Source organism: Gossypium hirsutum, chromosome D07, assembly GCF_007990345.1.
Source record: "Gossypium hirsutum isolate 1008001.06 chromosome D07, Gossypium_hirsutum_v2.1, whole genome shotgun sequence".
Taxonomy (NCBI): domain Eukaryota; kingdom Viridiplantae; phylum Streptophyta; class Magnoliopsida; order Malvales; family Malvaceae; genus Gossypium; species Gossypium hirsutum.
In genome coordinates, this window is record NC_053443.1 from 8664278 (window position 1) to 8685306 (window position 21029).

General features: G+C 32.6%; 2 protein-coding genes across 2 annotated transcripts; both read left to right on the forward strand.

Moving 5' to 3' along the window:
- Positions 1 to 4873: 4873 nt before the first annotated feature.
- LOC107953466 (transcription factor UNE10) lies at positions 4874 to 8162 on the forward strand. Its single transcript, XM_016888780.2, has 6 exons — positions 4874 to 5084; positions 5198 to 5681; positions 5763 to 5840; positions 6088 to 6153; positions 7033 to 7443; positions 7944 to 8162. Exons 1-6 carry the CDS (start codon positions 4942 to 4944, stop codon positions 8055 to 8057), a joined length of 1296 nt encoding a protein of 431 aa, XP_016744269.2. The 5' UTR covers positions 4874 to 4941; the 3' UTR covers positions 8058 to 8162.
- An 8757-nt stretch (positions 8163 to 16919) lies between these two features.
- Positions 16920 to 20701, forward strand: LOC107953465 (uncharacterized). Its single transcript, XM_041096800.1, has 5 exons — positions 16920 to 16944; positions 18223 to 18477; positions 18723 to 18787; positions 19520 to 19599; positions 20327 to 20701. The coding sequence occupies exons 1-5, from the start codon at positions 16920 to 16922 to the stop codon at positions 20355 to 20357; spliced, it is 456 nt and encodes a 151-aa protein (XP_040952734.1). The 3' UTR covers positions 20358 to 20701.
- Positions 20702 to 21029: the final 328 nt, after the last annotated feature.

The window sequence follows — 21029 nt, forward strand, 5'->3', positions numbered from 1 at the left end:
TTTTGGAATGCTAGACCAATTACGTGTTAACTCTTTTTTTTATCCATAGCTGTTAATTCTTGATTAGATTAGATAACAGTTAAAACGCTGATAATGGTTACAAAATTATAATTTAGGTATCTGGTTTTACCAAAATTTTAAAAAAAATTTAAAGGTTTATTATTGAATTAAGTTGAATATCGTAAAAAGTAAAGCCAAAACGAGGTTGCTTTAGTACATGTTTTAACATTTTCAAAGTCACACTCTTACCCCGTTGTTTGTGTTCCTCTTCTCTCTCATTTACCTTATTAAGTAATATTTTTTGAATTGGACCAATTGGTCGAATCGGTTAGACCAGAAAACGGTTAAGATTTCGATTCAGAGAGAAACTTTAAATTGATTGACCCAAAAATCGATACAGACTGATTGAACTGGGCAATTGAATTGGTTAAACCAAATTTTTATTTTTTTGAATTTTTTAAAATTTTAATAATTTTTTAATCAGATCGATTGGACCGACAAACTGGTGGTCTGACACCAATCTAATTTAAAAAACAATAATTCAAAATTAACCCTAAAAGCTTTGATTCCTTATTTGGTCTCATAATCACAATGCCACCGTGTATTTTATTTTCAAAATACTTAATATTTTAAGCACATTAAACTTATATATTTTCTAATAATAACCATACCAATTGAATTAAAGTTTAATAAACAATAAACGAAAATATTAAATGTTAATTTTGTGAGGATTGAATATTTACCATTGTTTAGGGTTTGGTGACTACTTTTTGTATGCAATTTTGATACATGATCATTTGCTTGATAAATAGTTTCGGATTGGTGGTGGATGTTATAAATATTTTAATAAATATATGATTAAATTTATCTGAATCATCTTGATATAATAATATTTTAAATTAAATTAAATTGATAATATATGATTCATTAACTTTATTAATATGAAAATTTTCAGACGAATAATCAAATATAAATCTTAATTAAATGGGTTTTGTATTTTATGCACTAACCAAGACATCTTCAATAAAATAACAAATAATTTTCTTTTCTTAAATTAAAATATAAAAAAAATCTAAATTTTAATCGATTTTTCAATTCTCAATGTTCTTTTTTTGGGTAGATTTTTGCCTATTCACTATCTTTAAATTCAACAAATAGGACCATCTGGTATTAAATTGGTTTATTAAAAAAAACATTTTAAGTTATTTTCTTTTGATGAAAATAAAATTAAGTTATAAAACATTTAATAAATTAGAAAGTATTGGTATTATTTTTTGGGTCCACAGATTAGGTACGAGGGAGCGTTGAGATTCATTGTCAAATCTAATGCAAGATAACGAAGGGGATAAATCTGGCTCATTACTACCAATGTCTGGTTGAGAACAAATCGAAATCTAATGCAGCTGTTGCCTGGAAATGAATTTCAGTTTTCCTTTTGCCCACATTTTTGTGAGTTGTAAACAAAAATTAGATTAATTTTAATTATTTAGAAAATAAATTTAATTTGATTTTTTTTTCTTTGAGAAGGTAACTTACGGATTTAAGTTATATAAATCTAGATAAAACTGACACTCATATTTTTAAATTCATTAAATAATATAATTCAACTCTTTGGTGTTGCAACTTGGAAAGTATTCTTATCAACAATTCTACTTGTGCTTCTATACCATTATTTGTTTTGATTTAATTACACACATTTGAATAAATATATCGATTTATATTTATGTCAGATCAATATAATTTCTTTTGTATGTAATATATAAATATAAAGTGATGCTAAAACAGTAATTTTATTAGTGATTTGTGAAAACTGAATCAAACCAATATTTCATATATAAAATTACACAGAATTAAAATTATATATAACCTTACGTCTCAAACAAAAAAAAAATCCATATACGTAGTATTAATTAAAACTTATCCCAATCGACAAGGACGGCATATAATTGAAAGAAAGAAAGAAAATGTTGCCCCAATTTGGCCGGTTTATAGATTAGATCAAGTTGTGACCCTAATTTACATTAAATTTGACATACATGATCTATATGGATTAAATATAAAATACAATAGTTGAATCATTACAATATTAATCGTACAATGAGATATAAAAAAAAAGTAAAACTATTTTAAATTTACATTAATGTAAATGAATCCCTCTCAATATTTTATAATAAAATTATTTTTAAATAAGAATGAGAAGCGGATGGAATGCAAAATGTTGTCCAAAGGATGAACAAATATACCTCTACCGACAATAGGACATTTATTTATTACGAGTACATGAAATGAGTAAAATTTCATATAAATAATTGATAATGAGTGGATGTGGAATATTTTATTTTTTAAAAATATTAATTCCAAAGAAAAATCCTTTTAAAAGCTATGATCTTGCAACATATATATATATATATATATAACATTTTATAAATTTTGGAGATCAAATAAATCTCCAAGAAAATTAAGATTCCATTATAGTATCTGATTGACTGTCACTGCTGTTTTATAAGAATATATTTCCAAATATTTTATTTATTATTATTCCTTGATATTGATAATTAGTACTTTTTCTTTTATGAATCGAAGCCGCAAAGAATAATAAACTATTTTACCATGAGAAACTTGAGAGTAATTTCAACAAACCTAATAATATCATATAATAAATTGAGTTTTAATTATGAATTGATTCAATTAAATTTTTATTTAAAAATCAACATCAATCAATCGATCATGAAGGTTACAAAACGAAATGATTGAATGTATGTTGGATCCATAAACAAAAGATTCTTTGTCTCATTGCATCAGCACTTGTATCATTCAACAAATAGGTTTAAATGTATAAAATATCTTTCAAGAATTTAAAATCTATTTTTTTCATTCAATTGAATTCTTGAATTGATAATTTCGATAAGTAACAATTATCATGTCAACCACCAAATGTTGAAATTGTAATTTCTTTTTAAAATTTTTTATTTTGCTATAATATTTCCATTAGTTTTTAACCGTTAACGTTGGTCAAAGGATTTTGCTAGTCAAAATCGTCAGTTTTGAGATTCAATTGGGTGCTAAAATAAAAAGGGCTTAATTGATATTCACGGGCATTTATACTCGTTTACTATTTGAGGCTTTTTATAACTTAAAAATTTATACCTGTTTACTATTTGATCTGACATTTACTTCTTGCAAATTTACTTCAATTGATGTTCACGAACTGTTACCACCCAATGTCTTTGTTCTCACACCCATAGGCAACCACTCTCGAGGATGGTTACCATCTAGTATGTTTATCTATACACGCCTGTATATATATATGTTTATGTATTTGTGAAAAAAGCCCTCACGAGGGGTTCCCACGGGTGGTTATATCTCATTGCATATGTGTGTATTCATAAATTAAGTGTATTTTGTTATAGAGAGGGAACTTGCGAGGGACTCCCACGAATAGTTACGTCCACCATACGCATTTATGTCATATCTATTTTCATCACGTAAATCCTAGCATCTAATGATATAGTCACGAATAATTATCTCTTTTTTAATATTAGAGTTAATTAATTATTATTTTGAATAATGCTATTTTGCATTAATTACTTAAAGTAAAACTATGTTGTATGTTGAACATGTTAAAATGCTTTAATTATTATTTGAAAATTTTCTATTATAATATTTGAATTGATAAATTAATATCTTCTTTTATTATATTCAATAATTCAAACAAGATATATTAAATTATAATATTTAAAAATTAATTAAATATTAAATGTGTAAAACAAATGTTTCATTAAAAGTTAGTAATATTTAAAATGAGACCTAAGAAAATAATCATATGTGGATAGCTTATAAATTTGACACGTGGATGGCTTCAAACAATTTCCATATGTATTATTCGTTCAATTTTTTAATTAATTTAAATTTAGATTTATTAGTTTTCACATATTTAATGAACAGTAAATAAAAATTTAAATTGTCATGTTGATAAGAAAATGCGTCTACAAACACAAAACTTAAAATATCAAAATAATAAAGATTTATTTCAATTTGTTACACTCAAATTTTATTATTTTGATATTTTAAGGGGTTGTTGAGGTCTTTTTCTCTCTATCTTTTTTTTTGTTGTTGTTGATGTTTGTCTATTTATATTATATGATTACTGTTAAATATTGAAATGACATGCCAAGTAGGTTTCATGCGTATAGACACATACCTTACTCTAGGTTGAGCACATGTTATGCATTCTTATGCACGCATAACATCGCAAGGGAGCAAGGTTAGCAAGCGAGCTGTGAGCTCAACCTACGATCTCATCGTGTGAGCTCAATCTGTGATCCCGTCATGCGAGCTCGGCTTACGAACGGTAACTATCCTAATAGAGGTAAGATTTTTGAAAATTTCTATAATTTTTTTTTAAAAATAAGAAGAAGAGGGGAAATTTTGGACAAATTAATTTGTACTGCTTGTCTACTTGTATATCTCAATTAAGCATTTTCTAATTCATCAAACACAATGTATAAACTTTACAATTTTTATATATTCAAAGGCTCAGATAGAAAAATGGTAAAACCATTTAGCTTTTACAGAATTTCAACTAAAAATATTTTAATTCTTTTAAGGTCTTCATTAATATAAAAAAAAATAAAAGAATAATCAATCTTTAGTAAGTGTGTATGGAAATACTAAGAGCTTTGATAGTAATTACAAGAAAATGATTCTCTTGTATGTCTCTTAAAAAGATAAATAAAACAGTTGAAAGCGATGGCAAAGGCAGCCTTATGGCAACCATTGGCTACCACATGTTGTGTGTCAAATCAAATCAATTGACATCCAAAAACGGGACCCCATAAGACAGTTTAAACTCGTAACTTCTAACTCCAAACTCAACCTCAAAAGCTGCAGATTGAAACAAAACAAAAGAGAAAGAGAGTTTCAAAGAATCAAATCATCATCATGAGTCACTGTATAGTACCAAATTGGAATCTAAAAAACCAAAGGCGACGACGTCAACAAGTCGAAGATGAAGAAGAAACCAAAAGATCTTCGTTCCACATGTTCAACCCTTGTAATAATATAAACCAGCAGCTCGTCCCCGTGTATGAACTTATTACTCTATGTTGCATGCATGCCCTTTTGCTTTTATCTCATACAATGTCAGATTTGAATCCAAATTAACATGTTTAAAACTTATTTTGTGCTTGTAATTCAGGTCCAACCATCAAGTTGCAGAGCTAACATGGCAATATGGTCAGCAGCTAGCCATGCATGGGTTCAGTGGGTTCCTTCCTACTGCACCAACAAAGCCAACATGTAGGTCAAATGACACATTAGAGTCCATAGTCCATCAAGCCACATATCACAACCAGGATGAGACCCCGGCAAACACAAGTTCCATTGCTGCATCATCCGGGGGAAACCGCAGCGAAAGCTCCAGTCGATTGCCGCCGGTGTCGGTAGCAGCGCGGTTGACAAAGAAACGGGCACAGCCGACTTCAGATTCGGATCAATGCAGGAAACACAATATAAGTTGTGGGATTCAAAAAGATAAAGCAGATCGTAGTGAATGCGGCTGTGATACGTTTTACAAGATTGACAATGATGCAACAATGGTGACTTGGGGTTCCCATGATGAATCTCTTCAAAGCTTGAAAACCAAAACCACAGATGGGGACTCTGGTAGTCACGATGGATCGGTAAGAAAACACACAAACTCTTTTTGTTTGGGTTAACGATTTGATTACAATTGCTTTGGGAACAACGTTGAAAATTGGTAGGAAAGCCGAGATGAAACAGGAGGGTCTCATCCGACAAGGCGAAGTCGAGCAGCAGCTATTCATAATCTGTCTGAAAGGGTAAAATTCCAGTCGTATTTATTAATATAATTATATTTTGTTATACATGTAAAATTTCAATTCTATATTTTTATTATATCGATAAATGATTATATATTATTTCTAAGTATTGAAGTATTAAACATTTTTAATTTACGTATAATCTATAAATATGCCATATGATAATATTATTTTACTTTTAGAATATCTCTCCCTGAAGGTTTTATAACAATTGCAATGGCTAACCTTTTATATTGCATTGTGGCAGAAGCGAAGAGATAGAATTAATCAAAAGATGAAGGCTCTTCAAAAGTTGGTGCCAAATGCAAGCAAGGTAAGCGGAGCCAAATTTTTTTTTATGGTCGGAATTAAATTATATATATTTTCACGATAGTAAAAATATAATTTTATTATTTTAATAGTCTATATCTTTATAATTTTTAAAGGGTTAAATTAATATTTTATCATTTCTAGAAGGTCAAAATACAATTTTATCATTACTAATTTAAAATTTTATAGATTATAAAGGGCCTAAATTGAAAATTTACCATTTTAAGCTTGAACAAAAAAAAAGATACATTTTAAATATAGGTGAGCAGGGGTTAAATATTCAAAGCTGGTCCTACTCATTTTATAGTTTATAATATATTTTTCATTTATTTTATACATTATGTAATTTATATGATAAGAAAAATTAAATATACAACACTAACAACCTAAAATTAAATATATTTTCAAAAATAAAAATGAACTTGAATTAATTATTTATGAATATGAGTGGGTTTAGACCAATTTTAAAGCCCATATTTTGGGCATAGTCGAATTTAGACAACTATGTATAGTATTAATATCATGCATAGACCTGATTCGGCACATGAATATCTTTATTTCTATGTTAGTGTCAAAGTTAGTGATACACGGGCTAGGTTAACCACTCAACTGAGTAGGTATGACTTGACTTGAATTTGGTATAATTAAATTTGACTCTCAAAACTTCAGCAAAGTAGTAAATATTGGAATTTATCTTACTTTGATATCTCAAGTTTGAAATCAACCCCTGGTAGCTTGCTTTTTGTTTGCACCCTTTGTGTTGCTTGTATTTAGCAAACTTTTCTCTTTTACCTATATAATATGTATAGATAGATTTATTTTGATCATATATATATATATATACATGGATGAGTTTGAGAATTTGGTTTTAACATGATTATAGACAGATAAAGCTTCAATGCTTGATGAAGTAATTGAATACCTAAAACAACTTCAAGCACAAGTACAAGTGATGAGCATGAGAAGCATCCCTCCAATGATGATGATGCCACTAGGCTTGCAGCACCACCAGCACCTGCAAATGTCTCTTTTAGGTCGGATCATGGCCGGCATGGGAGTTAACCATGCTTTAGGAATGGGCATGGGATTGGTAGACATCAACGCCGCCACGCCTCCCAATGCTTCCCAATCTCTTCCTCCTCTATTGCACCTTCCACCACCCTTTTTGGCAACTGCACTACCGCCTATGATTCCTTCAAGAGCTACCGCCACTGCAGCAGCTCAATCAAATCCAAATGCGAGCTCTAGTGACTCAATCCCTTTGCCTGACCCATCTTGCGCTTTCCTAACTCAAGTATGTCAAATATAGGGTATATGCAATTTTTTATTCTTGTGCAATCTACTCAAATTCAACTTAAAAAAAATTAAACTTGATTTGGTCATTGTTAAACTCTCTATCAAGCGTGCTAATATCAAGTACTTTAACACTCGATTTGAACAACTCCCAAAATTAATCAAATTTTTTATTTATAATATTATATTATTACTTTATTCTTATTATATATTGAAAAACCAAACCTTAATTTTTGTTATTTAAAATAAAAATTCATATATGAGCTGAACTCAAATTCAAGTATGTAGATTGTGTAATCAATCTCAATCAATTGAGTTCAATTTAAATTTTAAACAAAAAAATTCCAAATTGAGTTAAGTCTGGAGTTTTTTCTTATTATTGTTTCCCTTCTCTCTATACAAAATGTTAAAATAAAAATAAAAATATTCAAATCAAACATGTATCTAAAATTGGAGTAAGTTGAATGTAAATAATATTAATGCTTAATTTTTTGGTTGCAGTCGATGAATATGGAACTCTACAGTAAGATGGTAGCACTGTATCAGGCTCAAATGAATCGAACGACAGAGACAGCCAGCAGTCCATCGCGATCAAACAACATAAAACAGGATTAATGTTGTCGCATGATATAAGATCTTTGTATAATATAACTTAGATTTGTATGTCTTATAATTGCCCCCCTTTTTTTTTCTTTATATATTTATCTGATTGGCCATTAATTAATGTCCACTGTGTTCTGAAGCTTTACTGTTTATGCTGTAAAGACTGCAGGAATAATTCTACATTTGGCAATTAGAATTTAGCCTGCATAATTGATTCAGCTGCTTTTAAAAGATAATAGGGATTAGATCCAGGAATCCTCCAAATATACCCCCCCAAAAAATTTGAAGATACTCGAATCATCCATATCTGACTACACAAACGTCTGTTCTCCCATATTTTAGTTGACATTTACATGATAAATCAGATGACACAGTTAGCTTACCCCACAAAAAGTCTTTAAAGTTGCCCTTTTCTACACTCGGCCTGATATAACCTCAGAATTACTCAACGAACATCATGGCCCTCGACGTCTTCTTGTTGTCTTCCCCTACTCTGTTAGTCTTCTATGTCCAATACCGACTTCATTATTAGAAGACTGTTGCTTGTCTCGACCTTCCTCGACCTTCTCCAACTTAACATCATGTACACACATGAAATTAGATTATTTGAGGGAGAATTCCAGTGGGATAGGTATGTCTTTCCTTTCACTCGAGTGTATGTGCATTTCGGACTTTGAGGAGAACAACTCATTGAGTGTTAAAAGGTGTATTTTCACCATGTATCGAAACATCTTCTGCAGCAACCGCAATGGTGAGTGTTGCGCGGAAGCGTGTGAAAGAGTAAAATTATTGTACTGAAAAATCACACTAAGTTCAATTCCCAGGAAAGAGAGGTGGATCACGAGGATCGCTTATATACCAGATCTTTCCTAGCCAGAATATCCCTCTATCGTAATTTAATAGCACAATAAATCACTACAATGACACTTGCAAAATATGCAGAACAAAAAATAAAGAACACTAGAATTTTAACGAGGTTTAGCAAATTTTGCCTACGTCCTCGGGCACTACCAAATATATTTCACTCCAAAAATACAAGTGAAAGTTTACAAATAGGGAGAGAGAACAATTGCCTTAAGTAGAGAATGGCAAGTGTGGGATGAAGAAAGTAAGAAATGGTTAGGCCTATTTATAGTTGAGGTTCAAGGATCAACTTGCAATGTCCCTATACAATTAGGGACCAAAATTGCAATTATCCCATGCCAACTTTTAACCCAACTTGCCAACCAATTTTACTTTCTACTTTCGATGCCCGCCCTTTTTGACTTTTCAAACAATGGGTGGGTTCCAATAATCTCCACCTTGAAGATTTGATTAGGATAATCTTATCTTCATACAATTCTTTCTGCCTTTGACAACAATACTTGATAGTGCCTTCTTCAACTGTTAAACTTGCAGGATATTAATCAAGTTCAAACAATGTTCGAACTTGGTTGATGTTACCACCTTGGTCATCATATCTGCGGGATTATCTGCAGTCTTGATCTTCTGAAGACAAATTTTCCCCTCTTCAATAATTTCCCGCACAAAATGGAATCGTACGTCGATATGTTTTGTACGTGCATGATAGACTTGATTCTTTGCTAAATGAATAGCACTTTGACTATCACAATACACGTTAATATGCTCCTGAACCAACCCCAAGGTTTTAGCCATACCTTGTAACCAAATAGCCTCCTTTACAGCCTCTGTTACAGCCATGTACTCGGCTTCTGTGGTTGACAATGCAACTGTAGACTGTAGTGTAAACTTCTAACTTATTGGTCCTCCAGCAAGTGTAAACACATAACCGGTGGTTGATCTTCGCTTGTCCAAATCACCGGCATAGTCAGAATCAACGTACCCAATAACACCTTTACCAAGTGTATTATCCTGCTTGAACAGTAATCCAACATCCACGGTCTTCTGAATATACCGTAGAATCCATTTCACAGCTTGCCAATGTCCTTTTCCAGGATTATGCATATACCTGCTCACTATACTAACTGCCTGTGAAATGTCGGGTCTTGTACACACCATTGCATACATCAAGCTACCCACTGCATTAGAATACGGAACTTGCAACATGTATTCTCGTTCCGTATTCGTCGAAGGAGATAGTTGTGCAGAAAGCTTGAAATGGGAAGCCAACGGGGTACTTACAGGTTTTGTCTGTTCGTTCATGCCAAACTGCTGTAGTACCTTTTTCAAATACTGCTTCTGAGACAAGCTAACTCTATCATGAGCTCTATCTCTCCATATTTCCATACCGAGAATCTTTTTAGCTTCTCCTAGATCTTTCATCTCAAACTCGAGATTGAGTTGAGTCTTCAATCTTTCAATCTCAACTTTGCTCTTAGATGCTATTAGCATATCATCAACATATAAGAGCAAGTATATGAAAGTTCCTTCTTGTAGCTTCTGAAAATACACGCAATGATCAAATTTACTTCTTGTGTACCTTTGCCCTTTCATGAACTGATCAAATCGCTTGTACCACTGCCTCGGAGATTGCTTCAATCCATAAAGCGACTTTGTCAGTTTGCAAACCCAATTTTCTTTTCCAGCAACCTTGAATCCATCTGGCTGAGTCATATAGATTTCCTCTTCCAAATCACCGTGTAAAAACGCGGTCTTCACATCAAGCTGAACTAGTTCAAGATCATATTGCGCAACCAAGGCTAGCAAAATCCGAATAGACGAATGCTTCACAACTGGAGAAAACACTTCATTGTAGTCTATTCCTTCTTTCTGAGCGTAACCCTTTGCTACTAATCTAGCCTTGTATCGAATTTCATTTTTATCAGAAAATCCTTCCTTCTTTGCATATACCCATTTGCATCCAATTGCCTTCTTTCCCTTGGGTAGTGTCACCAACTCCCAGGTCTTATTTTTATGAAGAGACTGCATTTCTTCATTCATTGCTTGCTTCAACTTTACACCATCAGGGTTACTTATTACTTCTGTGTAAATAGAAGGAACATCATCATCTGTAATTGGAAGTGCATAGGCCACTATATCATCAAAGCGAGCAGGCTTACGAATCTCTCTTCTTGGCCTTCTATATGCAATTGAATCTTGTTGCTGTAGAGGTTCTTGGGTAGGAACCTCTTCATCATTTGTCCCTCCAATATTAGCTGGATCATCGTTAACCTTTTCAAGCTCCACCTGCTGCAAAGTACTACTGGTTTTGTCATCCTTTTGTGAATCCTTGTACTTCAACATGGTTGATTCATCAAAAGTCACATCTCTACTGAAAACAATCTTCCTTGTATCAGGACACCAGAGACGATATCCTTTTACTCCATCAGTTATACCCAAGAATAATGCTTTCTTTGCTCTTGGGTCTAACTTAGATTCTTTTACATGATAATATGCAGTGGAACCAAATACATGCAAAGAATCATAATCAGTAGCAGATTTACCAGTCCACATCTTTATAGGAGTTTTTCCATTTATTGCAGCTGATGGCAAACGGTTAATTAGATGGCACGCATATGTAACTGCCTCAGCCCAAAATTCTTTGCCCAATCCAGCATTGGACAACATACATCGAACTTTCTCCAGTATAGTTCGATTCATTCGTTCTGCCACCCCATTTTGATGTGGTGTATCCCGAACAGTGAAGTGTCGCACAATGCCCTCATCTTGGCATACTTGTAGAAATGGATCGTTTTTGTACTCAGTACCATTATCTGATCGAAGTCGTTTGACCTTTCGACCAGTCTGAGTCTCCACCATCTTCTTCCATTTCAGAAATGCATCCAAAACTTCACTTTTTCTTTTCATTAGATACACCCATACTTTTCTTGAATAATCATCAACAAAAGTAACAAAATAGTGCATACCTCCCAAAGAAGCTACTTTGGTAGGTCCCCACACATCACTGTGAACGTAGTCCAAAATTCCTTTCGTATTGTGAATTGCTGGACCAAATTTTACCCTCTTCTGCTTGCCCAGAACACAATGTTCACAGAATTCCATTTTGCAAGAATTTGCACCTTTCAATAAGCCTTACTTCACCAATGTCTGCAAAGCTTTTTCACCAGCATGTCCCAATCGCATATGCCATAATCTGGTAGCCTCTGAATCTACATCTTTTGTAGAAACTGTTGATGTTGATCCAATAACTGTACTTCCATTTAAAAAATACAAGTTATTTCTTCTTGTGCCTTTCATCACCGTCAGTTGCCCAGCTACTACTTTTAGTAATCCATCTCTCAAAGTGATTGTGAGCCCTTTAGATTCTAGGGCACCTAATGAGATGAGATTTTTCTTCAGGCTAGGTACGTAGCGAACATCTGTCAAGACTTGGATTGAGCCGTCGTGATTCTTCAATTGGACTGTACCCACTCCCATTATCTTACAAGCACTATCATTGCCCATAAGAACAATTCCACCTTCTAGCTCTTTAAGACTAGAAAACCAGTCCTTATTAGGACACATATGGTAAGTACATCCTGAATCCAAAATTCACTCATCCGTTTGACATGCCATTGCCATGCCAACCAAGCTAAAGTCTGACTCCTCATCATGCTCCGCTACACATGCATTAGAAATAGCCTTGCCCTTTTGTAGCTTAGGACAATTCTTTTTCCAATGCCCTTTTTCATGGCAAAAGGCACATTCATCTTTGGCGGGTCTCCCTTTGGACTTTCCTCTTCTACCAGATTTGCTGCTGTGTGAACGACCTCTTACTGTTAAGACTTCTGCGGTTGTATCTCTGTGATCTCTTTTATCTTTCTTTCAAGTCTCAGATCTATACAACGCACTACAGACTGCATCAAATGTGATCGTGTCCTTCCCATGAAGCAATGTGGTGGTAAGATGATCATATTCATCAGGAAGGGAATTCAACAACAATAATGCCTTGTCTTCATCTTCAAATTTCTCATCCAAATTTAGCAAGTCTGCTAAAATTTTATTGAATGAGTTCACATGGTCATTCATCGACATACCGGGTGCATACGTGAATCGATAAAGTTTCTTTTTCATAAAAGCCTATTTTCAAGACTTTTCGTTAGAAACTTTTCTTCCAGTGTATCCCATAACTTCTTCGCTGATGTCTCCCTCATGACAGAGTACTTCTGCTCTTTGGCCAAACATAGGCGGATTGTACCACACGCCTGTCTATTGATCTTGGCCCACTCCTTGTCATCCATCTTGTCAGGTTTTTCTTCAAGGGCTATATCTAGCTCTTGCTGACATAAGACATCCAGGATCTCACATTGCCACATACCAAAATTATTGGTACCGTCAAATTTCTCTACTTCAAATTTTGCATTTGTCACAGTAGTCCTTGCTGATGACGATGCTGCTGCCATTTTTCTCCTCAATCCCAACTACTGTATACGTGAACAGTACCGTATACGTGAATAGTACCATATACGTAAATAGTACCGTATACGTGAATAGTGCCGTATACGTGAATAGTACCGTAAACGGTCGTATTCCCCAAGTACGAACCTGGCTCTGGTACCAATTGTTGCGCGGAAGCGTGTGAAAGAGTAAAATTATTGTACTGAAAAATCACACTAAGTTCAATTCCCAGGAAAGAGAGGTGGATCACGAGGATCGCTTACATACCAGATCTTTCCTAGCCAGAATATCCCTCTATCGTAATTTAATAGCACAATAAATCACTACAATGACACTTGCAAAATATGCAGAACAAAAAATAAAGAACACTAGAATTTTAACGAGGTTCAGCAAATTTTGCCTACGTCCTCGGGCACTACCAAATATATTTCACTCCAAAAATACAAGTGAAAGTTTACAAATAGGGAGAGAGAACAATTGCCTTAAGTAGAGAATGTCAAGTGTGGGATGAAGAAAGTAAGAAATGGTTAGGCGTATTTATAGTTGAGGTTCAAGGATCAACTTGCAATGTCCCTATACAATTAGGGACCAAAATTGCAATTATCCCATGCCAACTTTTAACCCAACTTGCCAACCAATTTTACTTTCTACTTTCGGTGCCCACCCTTTTTGACTTTTCAAACAATGGGTGGGTTCCAATAGTGAAAAACTAGGCAAGCCAACATTGAGATCCAATGTAACACCCCTTAACCCCAAACCGTTGCCGAAACAGGGTTACGAAGCATTACCAGACATATCAAACAATTTACGGATAATTCATAATAAAATAACATTCATAATATAATTGTATAATTAAGTCCCTGTAATAAACTTTTGAAATCCAAAACGTGAATTAAAAGTAAAATGAAACTCGTTCAAGTACTCTAAATTTTTTTTATTTTTTTTATTTTATTTTATTTTTACAAAATTTCGGCAGCATTTCTACTTATTTTCACATTAAACCCCCTGCAATTAAAAACCATATCATTTCCAATCACAACCAATTCAACCAATTCATTTCACATTCTCAACTTCTATTCCAAATACTTTCTAGTCAACTTAATCAACATAATATCAATTTAAATTTAACAACATACTAAATTAAATAAAAATAATTAAACTTCTTTCATTTTAATGCATAAACTTATAATACTAACATTTTTTTAACCATTTATATTAAAAACATAATAACATTTATACACATCCTATGTACATGCCACATTACCAAAAGAAAATATACATCACCAAAAGTTTGTTGAAGTCGGGTCTGGCTTTGGATGCTGGTTCAGTACTTGACTTCTACAACCCGCGCACGAAAACAACCGTACGCTGAGTATGCATATACTCAGTGGTATCACTATAATTCAATTTATAATTAAATACATTAAATCACACACATACTTTTCATTACAATTATCACCACAAATAAACAATTCAATCTTTTAATATTATCAATTAATTATATATATCATTTTTATTTCTTTATTTCAAATTTCACTTTTCACATATACTATATCATACGAGATTAGTTTTATCAGTAAATTTATTTTATTTATCCCTATTAACTTGACTCGGACTCGGCGGATACACAGATTCCAACCAAACACACCAGTAAACAGTAATCAGTAACGGTAGCAGTAACAGTAATAGTAACAGTATTCAACACACAAAGTGCTGAACATGTAATAGTAACGGTAACAGTATTCGACACACAAAGTGTCGAGTCGATAACAGTAACAGTAACAGTATTCGACACACAAAGTGCCGAATCAGTAACAGTAACAGTAGTCGACACATAAGTGCCTGATCAGTAAGCCGGCAAATACCCCGTACTTTTCCATATCTTATGGCATACCAACTATATCCGACTAGCCCGACTAGTTAATAGGGCATTTAATTTACTTTTCAGTACAATTTCCATTTTAGTTCAGTATTGATTATAAATTCCTTATTTCAATCAGTTTCACATTATTACAGTAATTTCACAATTCAATGCATTATACATAACAATATTCAGTATTTTCACAATTCACTCAGTAATCAAACCAATATCCAGTATTCCATAATTCAGTTCAGTATCAGTTTCAATTTCAATACTACATTATAAATTTATCATTTATTAAATACTTACCTTAAAATACTTACCACACGTAATTAACAATTTAAACACTTAATAATAATAAATTTTGAATTATAGTGATACAAACCGTGATTCTCGTGTCTATTCCTCGTCCACTTTTTCTTTTCCTTTCCTCGTGGATGCCTCGGGTGCGATATTAGCAAATTAAACTCTAAGCTTTAAAAATCCTATTTTCCCTTTTTCTTTTTCTTTCTTTCTTTCTCCCCTGTTTCGTCTCTTTCTCTGTTTTTTGTCACTTGCCTATTCTGTTTCTTTCTTTTATTTCATTTGCCTTCTGTTATTTCATTTTATTTTATTTACTTTATACTATAATAATATATTTTATTCTAAATATCTATTAAATATTCAATCATATATTCACATTTGTACACCATCAACACCATACAATTGTCATTATTTAATTTGTTTACCAAATAAAAATCTCATAATATAATTAATTAATTAATATCTTTTACTTAAATTTTAAGTAAATAATAATTATAATACAAGTGTATATATATTTATTATTACACTTGTACCATCTTTTCACCATACATTTGTCTTAATTTTAATTTATTCCATAATAAATAATAAAATTAATATAAATTACCATTTGAATAAATAATTATAATAATTATATACATATAATAATTATATATAACTTAAATAAAATCTTGAATTTAATGCATATATGCCGCCTCATTTATGGGACTTGACATATTTGTCTATTTCGTCCTTTTAACTTTCTTTTAATCTATAATTAGACTTTCACTCTTTATTCAATTTGATCCTTTTTCCTAATTATTCTTAATTAAGCTAAATTCACCTATCTAAAACCTAATTAAACACACAACTAGTCTCGTAAATATTTCTAATAATTATTTTCAAACTCAATTCACTAAGATGGAGGCCCGATAATACACACACTTTTCGGTGCCCACGGATTTTGGGTCGTTACATCCAAGCTCTTGACGGAACATACTTGAAGTCCATTCAAACTTGTAGTCTGCAAGCCGGTTATAAGACTACCTGACTGTTAGTACAAATCTCCGGTGAAGAAAATCTCGAACACACGAACGAAATTCGAACATAAAAAGAAAAAATAGGATAAGGCTCCAAGGCGTGTATCAAGTCACTATCTTTTAAGGTTATATTCGCCCCTACTTATTTTCGATGTACAAATGAGTTTCAAGTAAATTAACCTCGAGGATACAATGAAGCCAATGACTATTTGCGTTTTGCATTGACGAGAATAGCCCACTACACATTGAGCAATGTATGACAAAAAACTCAATTTATATAAAGAATTCTGCAGTAATACTTTATAAAATAATTTAATAATATTAGAAAATGAATGAAGGAAAGAAAGAATATTAGAATTTATTGGTGTGTTTTCCAAATGATAGTCGTTTCATGTAATGGGAGTAATGCCACCCTACATTGGTAAACAAGCTTGATCATTGCAATAAAGCCTTCTAGCATTCTTAACTCGCCTTTTGCCTTCTTGCTAGCACTTTTCCCTTGCTCATACATTTGTTTGCACCTTGCCAACATCTTAATCCCTCACTGAGGCTGAACTTAGGAATTGATAGTTGGTTGTTCGAGTGTAAGGCTTCACGTAGCTCGACTTAAGTTTCAAGCATGTGACAAGTTAGTGACATAGCCTGGTACCATTGGATCACATGGTCGGCCCAATTTCTATTTTCAACTCAAGGTTCGCATACATAAAAGGTCCAATTCAACTATCATTGGAAATGAAGAAAATAATATATACTATGACACTCTACAGCTGATTCGGTCGTTGGATTTGACTACTAGACATCACATTACGTTGCATGAGTAACTTAATTATTGAATATTCTTAATCAATCCTCACTCATAATCATATACATACATTTTAGATGATAATCGATTTTATTTAACAAGATTCGAGGTTGCTCAGAGTCAAATATAAAGTCAGGATTCAAATCTAAACTAAAATATCAAAATTCAGTTGAGTGTCTCGAGACATGGCTTTCATGTCTTGAGACCAACATACCAAATTGTACAAAATACAACATTTTCAATTATAAAAATAATGTTTAAATGTCACTTATCTTATATCAATGCCATGACATACCCACGCAAGCTCATTTAACATATAAAAACAGATTCAAACTACTTGTAATTATGGCTTTCAACGCATTATCACCTATTCTAACTGAGCAAATTATCAACTACACCAAATCATGCAAACTTTAAATTTAGAAAACTAAAATCTACCTTAAGACACTTATTGGTTCTTCAAGCACCAAAATGTATCAAGATAGCCAAAATGATATTAAAAAACATAACTTTACTTACTTACATGTGTTTTAACTATTTACAAGTAATAAAAAACATACAAACCACAATAATTTTATTAATATATATTAATGGAGCAATAAATAAGCTTTAAATGATTTACTAAACGAACATAAATGAGCTTGTTCATAAACATAAATGAACTGAACAAGCTTTGTTTTGTTTCGAATCATTTAATAAATGAGACTAAAAAACGACCCTCTGAAAATTGGAGTTGCTCACAACCTTCTGGGAATTGAAGCTAAAATAAAATCATTGATATCTAAGATTCCATGACATACCAACTATACCCAACTACATCTAACATCATTCAATGGAACAATATCATTATTAATTATCATCATAACACATATCAATGTTCATCATCATAATATCAAGCGTGTTTGGTTCGCTGTAATGGGTATACCATTACGCCCCGATTACGCGCCTATTACATTATCGACCTATTCTGGCGTTTCGTTCGCTGTTTTCCCATTCCCCACCGAATCGCTTACTCCCTCATTACATTGATTGCGCGTAATAGGCATTACGCCCCCTCAGCGCCGATTACCCATTCAGCGTCTTTCCCTTTTTTCTCTTCCGTTTTCTGCCCTCGTCCTCAACGCTCCGATTCTTCCACGCTTCCTTGCACAGGTAATTTCTTTTCCCTCATCCTCTCTCGACGTTTCTCAATTTTTTCCTTTCCAGATTTCTACTTCTTCTTCTGGTACGGTACGCTTCTTTTCTTCTCACATTTCTTTTCTCCAGATTTCTGCTTCTTCTTCCAAATTTTTTCCCTGTTTTTCTTTTCTTTTCTTTTCTGTAGAATCGATTTTGATTTTGATTTTATTTATCTTTTTCGAATTTTGAAACACTTCTGATCGGGAATATCATATAAGTTGGATGCTTTTCATTCGTGTCTAGACACTCATCGTCTTCTCTGAGAATCGATTTCATTTGTCAGGTAAAATCCCCATATTTTGCCTATTATTATTTCCCCTTTATTTGCATTCTTGCCTGTTGATTTCTCTGTTCTATTTTTCTTTCTTTATAATTTTTTCTAATTCGAGTCTCTTTTTACTAGATCTATGTTTTTTCTGCTGTTATTTATAATCTCTTTGCATGCAATCTATTGTTTGGGGGTGATTTTGGGTTCAAGTTATTGGGTTTGAAAATGTTGTTGTTTTCTTTTTTCCTGGTCAATTTTAGAAGACCATTTATATGTATGCTGTTCAAATTTTCGGGTTTGATTTGATTTTTTTTCCTGTGATAGAATCTTTGAAATATTGTTTCCTTTTTCCTCATTATATGTTACATTAAGGATAGTTGATTAGAAGCGGGATTTTAGTTTATTATAGAATATAAATTTGTAGGTCGAAGTTGTAATTAGTAGGTTACATTGTGAATTTGTGTAGTTGAAATGCTAAGTTGTAGGAGGTGTTGAGTATTTATTTAATCGTATTGTTCAAAATAGTTTTACTATTTGCTTTCACTTTCTTGAATTTTCTGAAAAAATTAATGTCTTATGGTTGAATTATAGTATTTAAGTTAGAATTATATTCTGAATTTTATGGAAATAATTGGCAAAAACAAAGGGTGCAATTCATTTGTTTTATATGTATTGCTATTTAGAAAATAAAAAAGGGGGGTTAAACATATACTTAGTTAATAATTTTTTTATGTTTTGAAAATGAAGATGGCATTGCGAGGAGTTTGGCAACTTAAAAAGTTGATTGTAAGCTATTGTGATTGGGGAGGTAGTAGTAGGGGCATCGGGTATGATTTTAATCCTTCTGTTTTTTTCCACTTGTTAACTTTTATATAAACCTCTTGAGTATTATCTTCTAAACTTCCTGGCTTATATTATTTTTGGTATATATGCTTGACACCTCTGGAGTAAAGTACTTTTTCGAAATCTCAATGTTTGTTTCATTTCTCTTTTCAATTCCAACATTGCAATGTGTTTTTCTCGTCTTTGTTTGCCTAATAAAGCAAGTACCTTTTTGTTAAATGTTTTCTTGATCTGTTGGCCAAGAGTTTGTGCTAAGATTTGCATTTCAACTTTAGGTATTATTCTTGTTTATGTTGTGGAGACTCGTATCTATATATAAACTAAACTATTGAACCACTTCTGAGTAATTTGCAAATAATGAATGAATCAGCTTCTCAAGCTAGTATTAAGCTATGTCACTTTCATCTGCGCATAATATGATGGTTTGATAGTTGAAATTATGGATGATCTGAATCTAGCTGTAGGTGATTAAATATATGATCACCAAAGTAGTGGCATCCATCTAAAGTAGTTTTCTACCTTCCTGGGCTGAGTTCAGTTAAGTCTATATCATCATCCTCTCCTTGGCATATTGCATTCATTTTAGCTATAAAGTTATTTGCACAATTGGTGATTATCGTTTGACATTTCTCAATCTTCTATACTGGCCTAGTAGTCATTCTTCTCTCCTAACCTTTCTCATATGTGATCAACTGTACTGTTTTATTGCAGGCGCAGTCTCCTAACTACAATGCTACCCTGAAACTAATTTTCCCCAATATTCAACAAATCGATTATGAGGTATTTGCTTAGAAATTTTGGTAGGTTCTGGACTGTTGTAGTTGAATGTTCATAAATTTGCAATCATGCGTGTAGTATGCTAACGGTAACATCTCCAGTCCCTTGTTGTCTGGAGCTTGTGAGATTGCATATGTTGCTAGGGAAAACAGGGTTCTGGAAGTGATCCCTAATTCTTTGAAGGGGATTAACCATGATATGTTTATTTATTAAATGCAGTGTTGTTAATCATTGTTTTGAACATTCTTAATCTCTTGAATTGTTGACCTGTTTCCAACTTTTTAATAATATTTCAAGCTCTCTTGTAAACAATAATGTATGGCTTTCTATGTTGTGGGTCAGTCCAGAAATTCACATAAGATGCATGGTCATTTGTTAAAGAAGAAATGCAAATCCAAATTTTCATTTATAATTTTTGTACTAACCACATTTTACTCATCATTTCAGTAATGGCTTCCATTTAAGGCACTGTAACAATGTACTATGTTGACACCATTTTTTTGATGGAAACGGGGTCGACTTGGATTTTGAAAATGAAACGAAATTGGGAGTCGCCACCAATCTTTTTTTGATGAGGTGTGATCGGGTCACCTCGTAAAATGGTTGTTTTTGATAAACAATTTGATTTTATTAAAAC

Excerpts from the sequence above, each read along its gene's own strand:
- LOC107953465 (XM_041096800.1), top strand. The coding sequence starts at position 16,920 with ATGGGAGTAATGCCACCCTACATTG. Across the intron at positions 16,945-18,222 it reads AGTAATGCCACCCTACATTG|CGTGTTTGGTTCGCTGTAAT; the intron begins GTAAACAAGCTT and ends CATAATATCAAG. Across the intron at positions 18,478-18,722 it reads TTCCACGCTTCCTTGCACAG|TTGGATGCTTTTCATTCGTG; the intron begins GTAATTTCTTTT and ends ATATCATATAAG.
- LOC107953466 (XM_016888780.2), top strand. The coding sequence starts at position 4,942 with ATGAGTCACTGTATAGTACCAAATTGGAATCTAAAAAACCAAAGGCGA. Across the intron at positions 5,841-6,087 it reads TTCATAATCTGTCTGAAAGG|AAGCGAAGAGATAGAATTAA; the intron begins GTAAAATTCCAG and ends GCATTGTGGCAG. Across the intron at positions 6,154-7,032 it reads TGGTGCCAAATGCAAGCAAG|ACAGATAAAGCTTCAATGCT; the intron begins GTAAGCGGAGCC and ends ACATGATTATAG.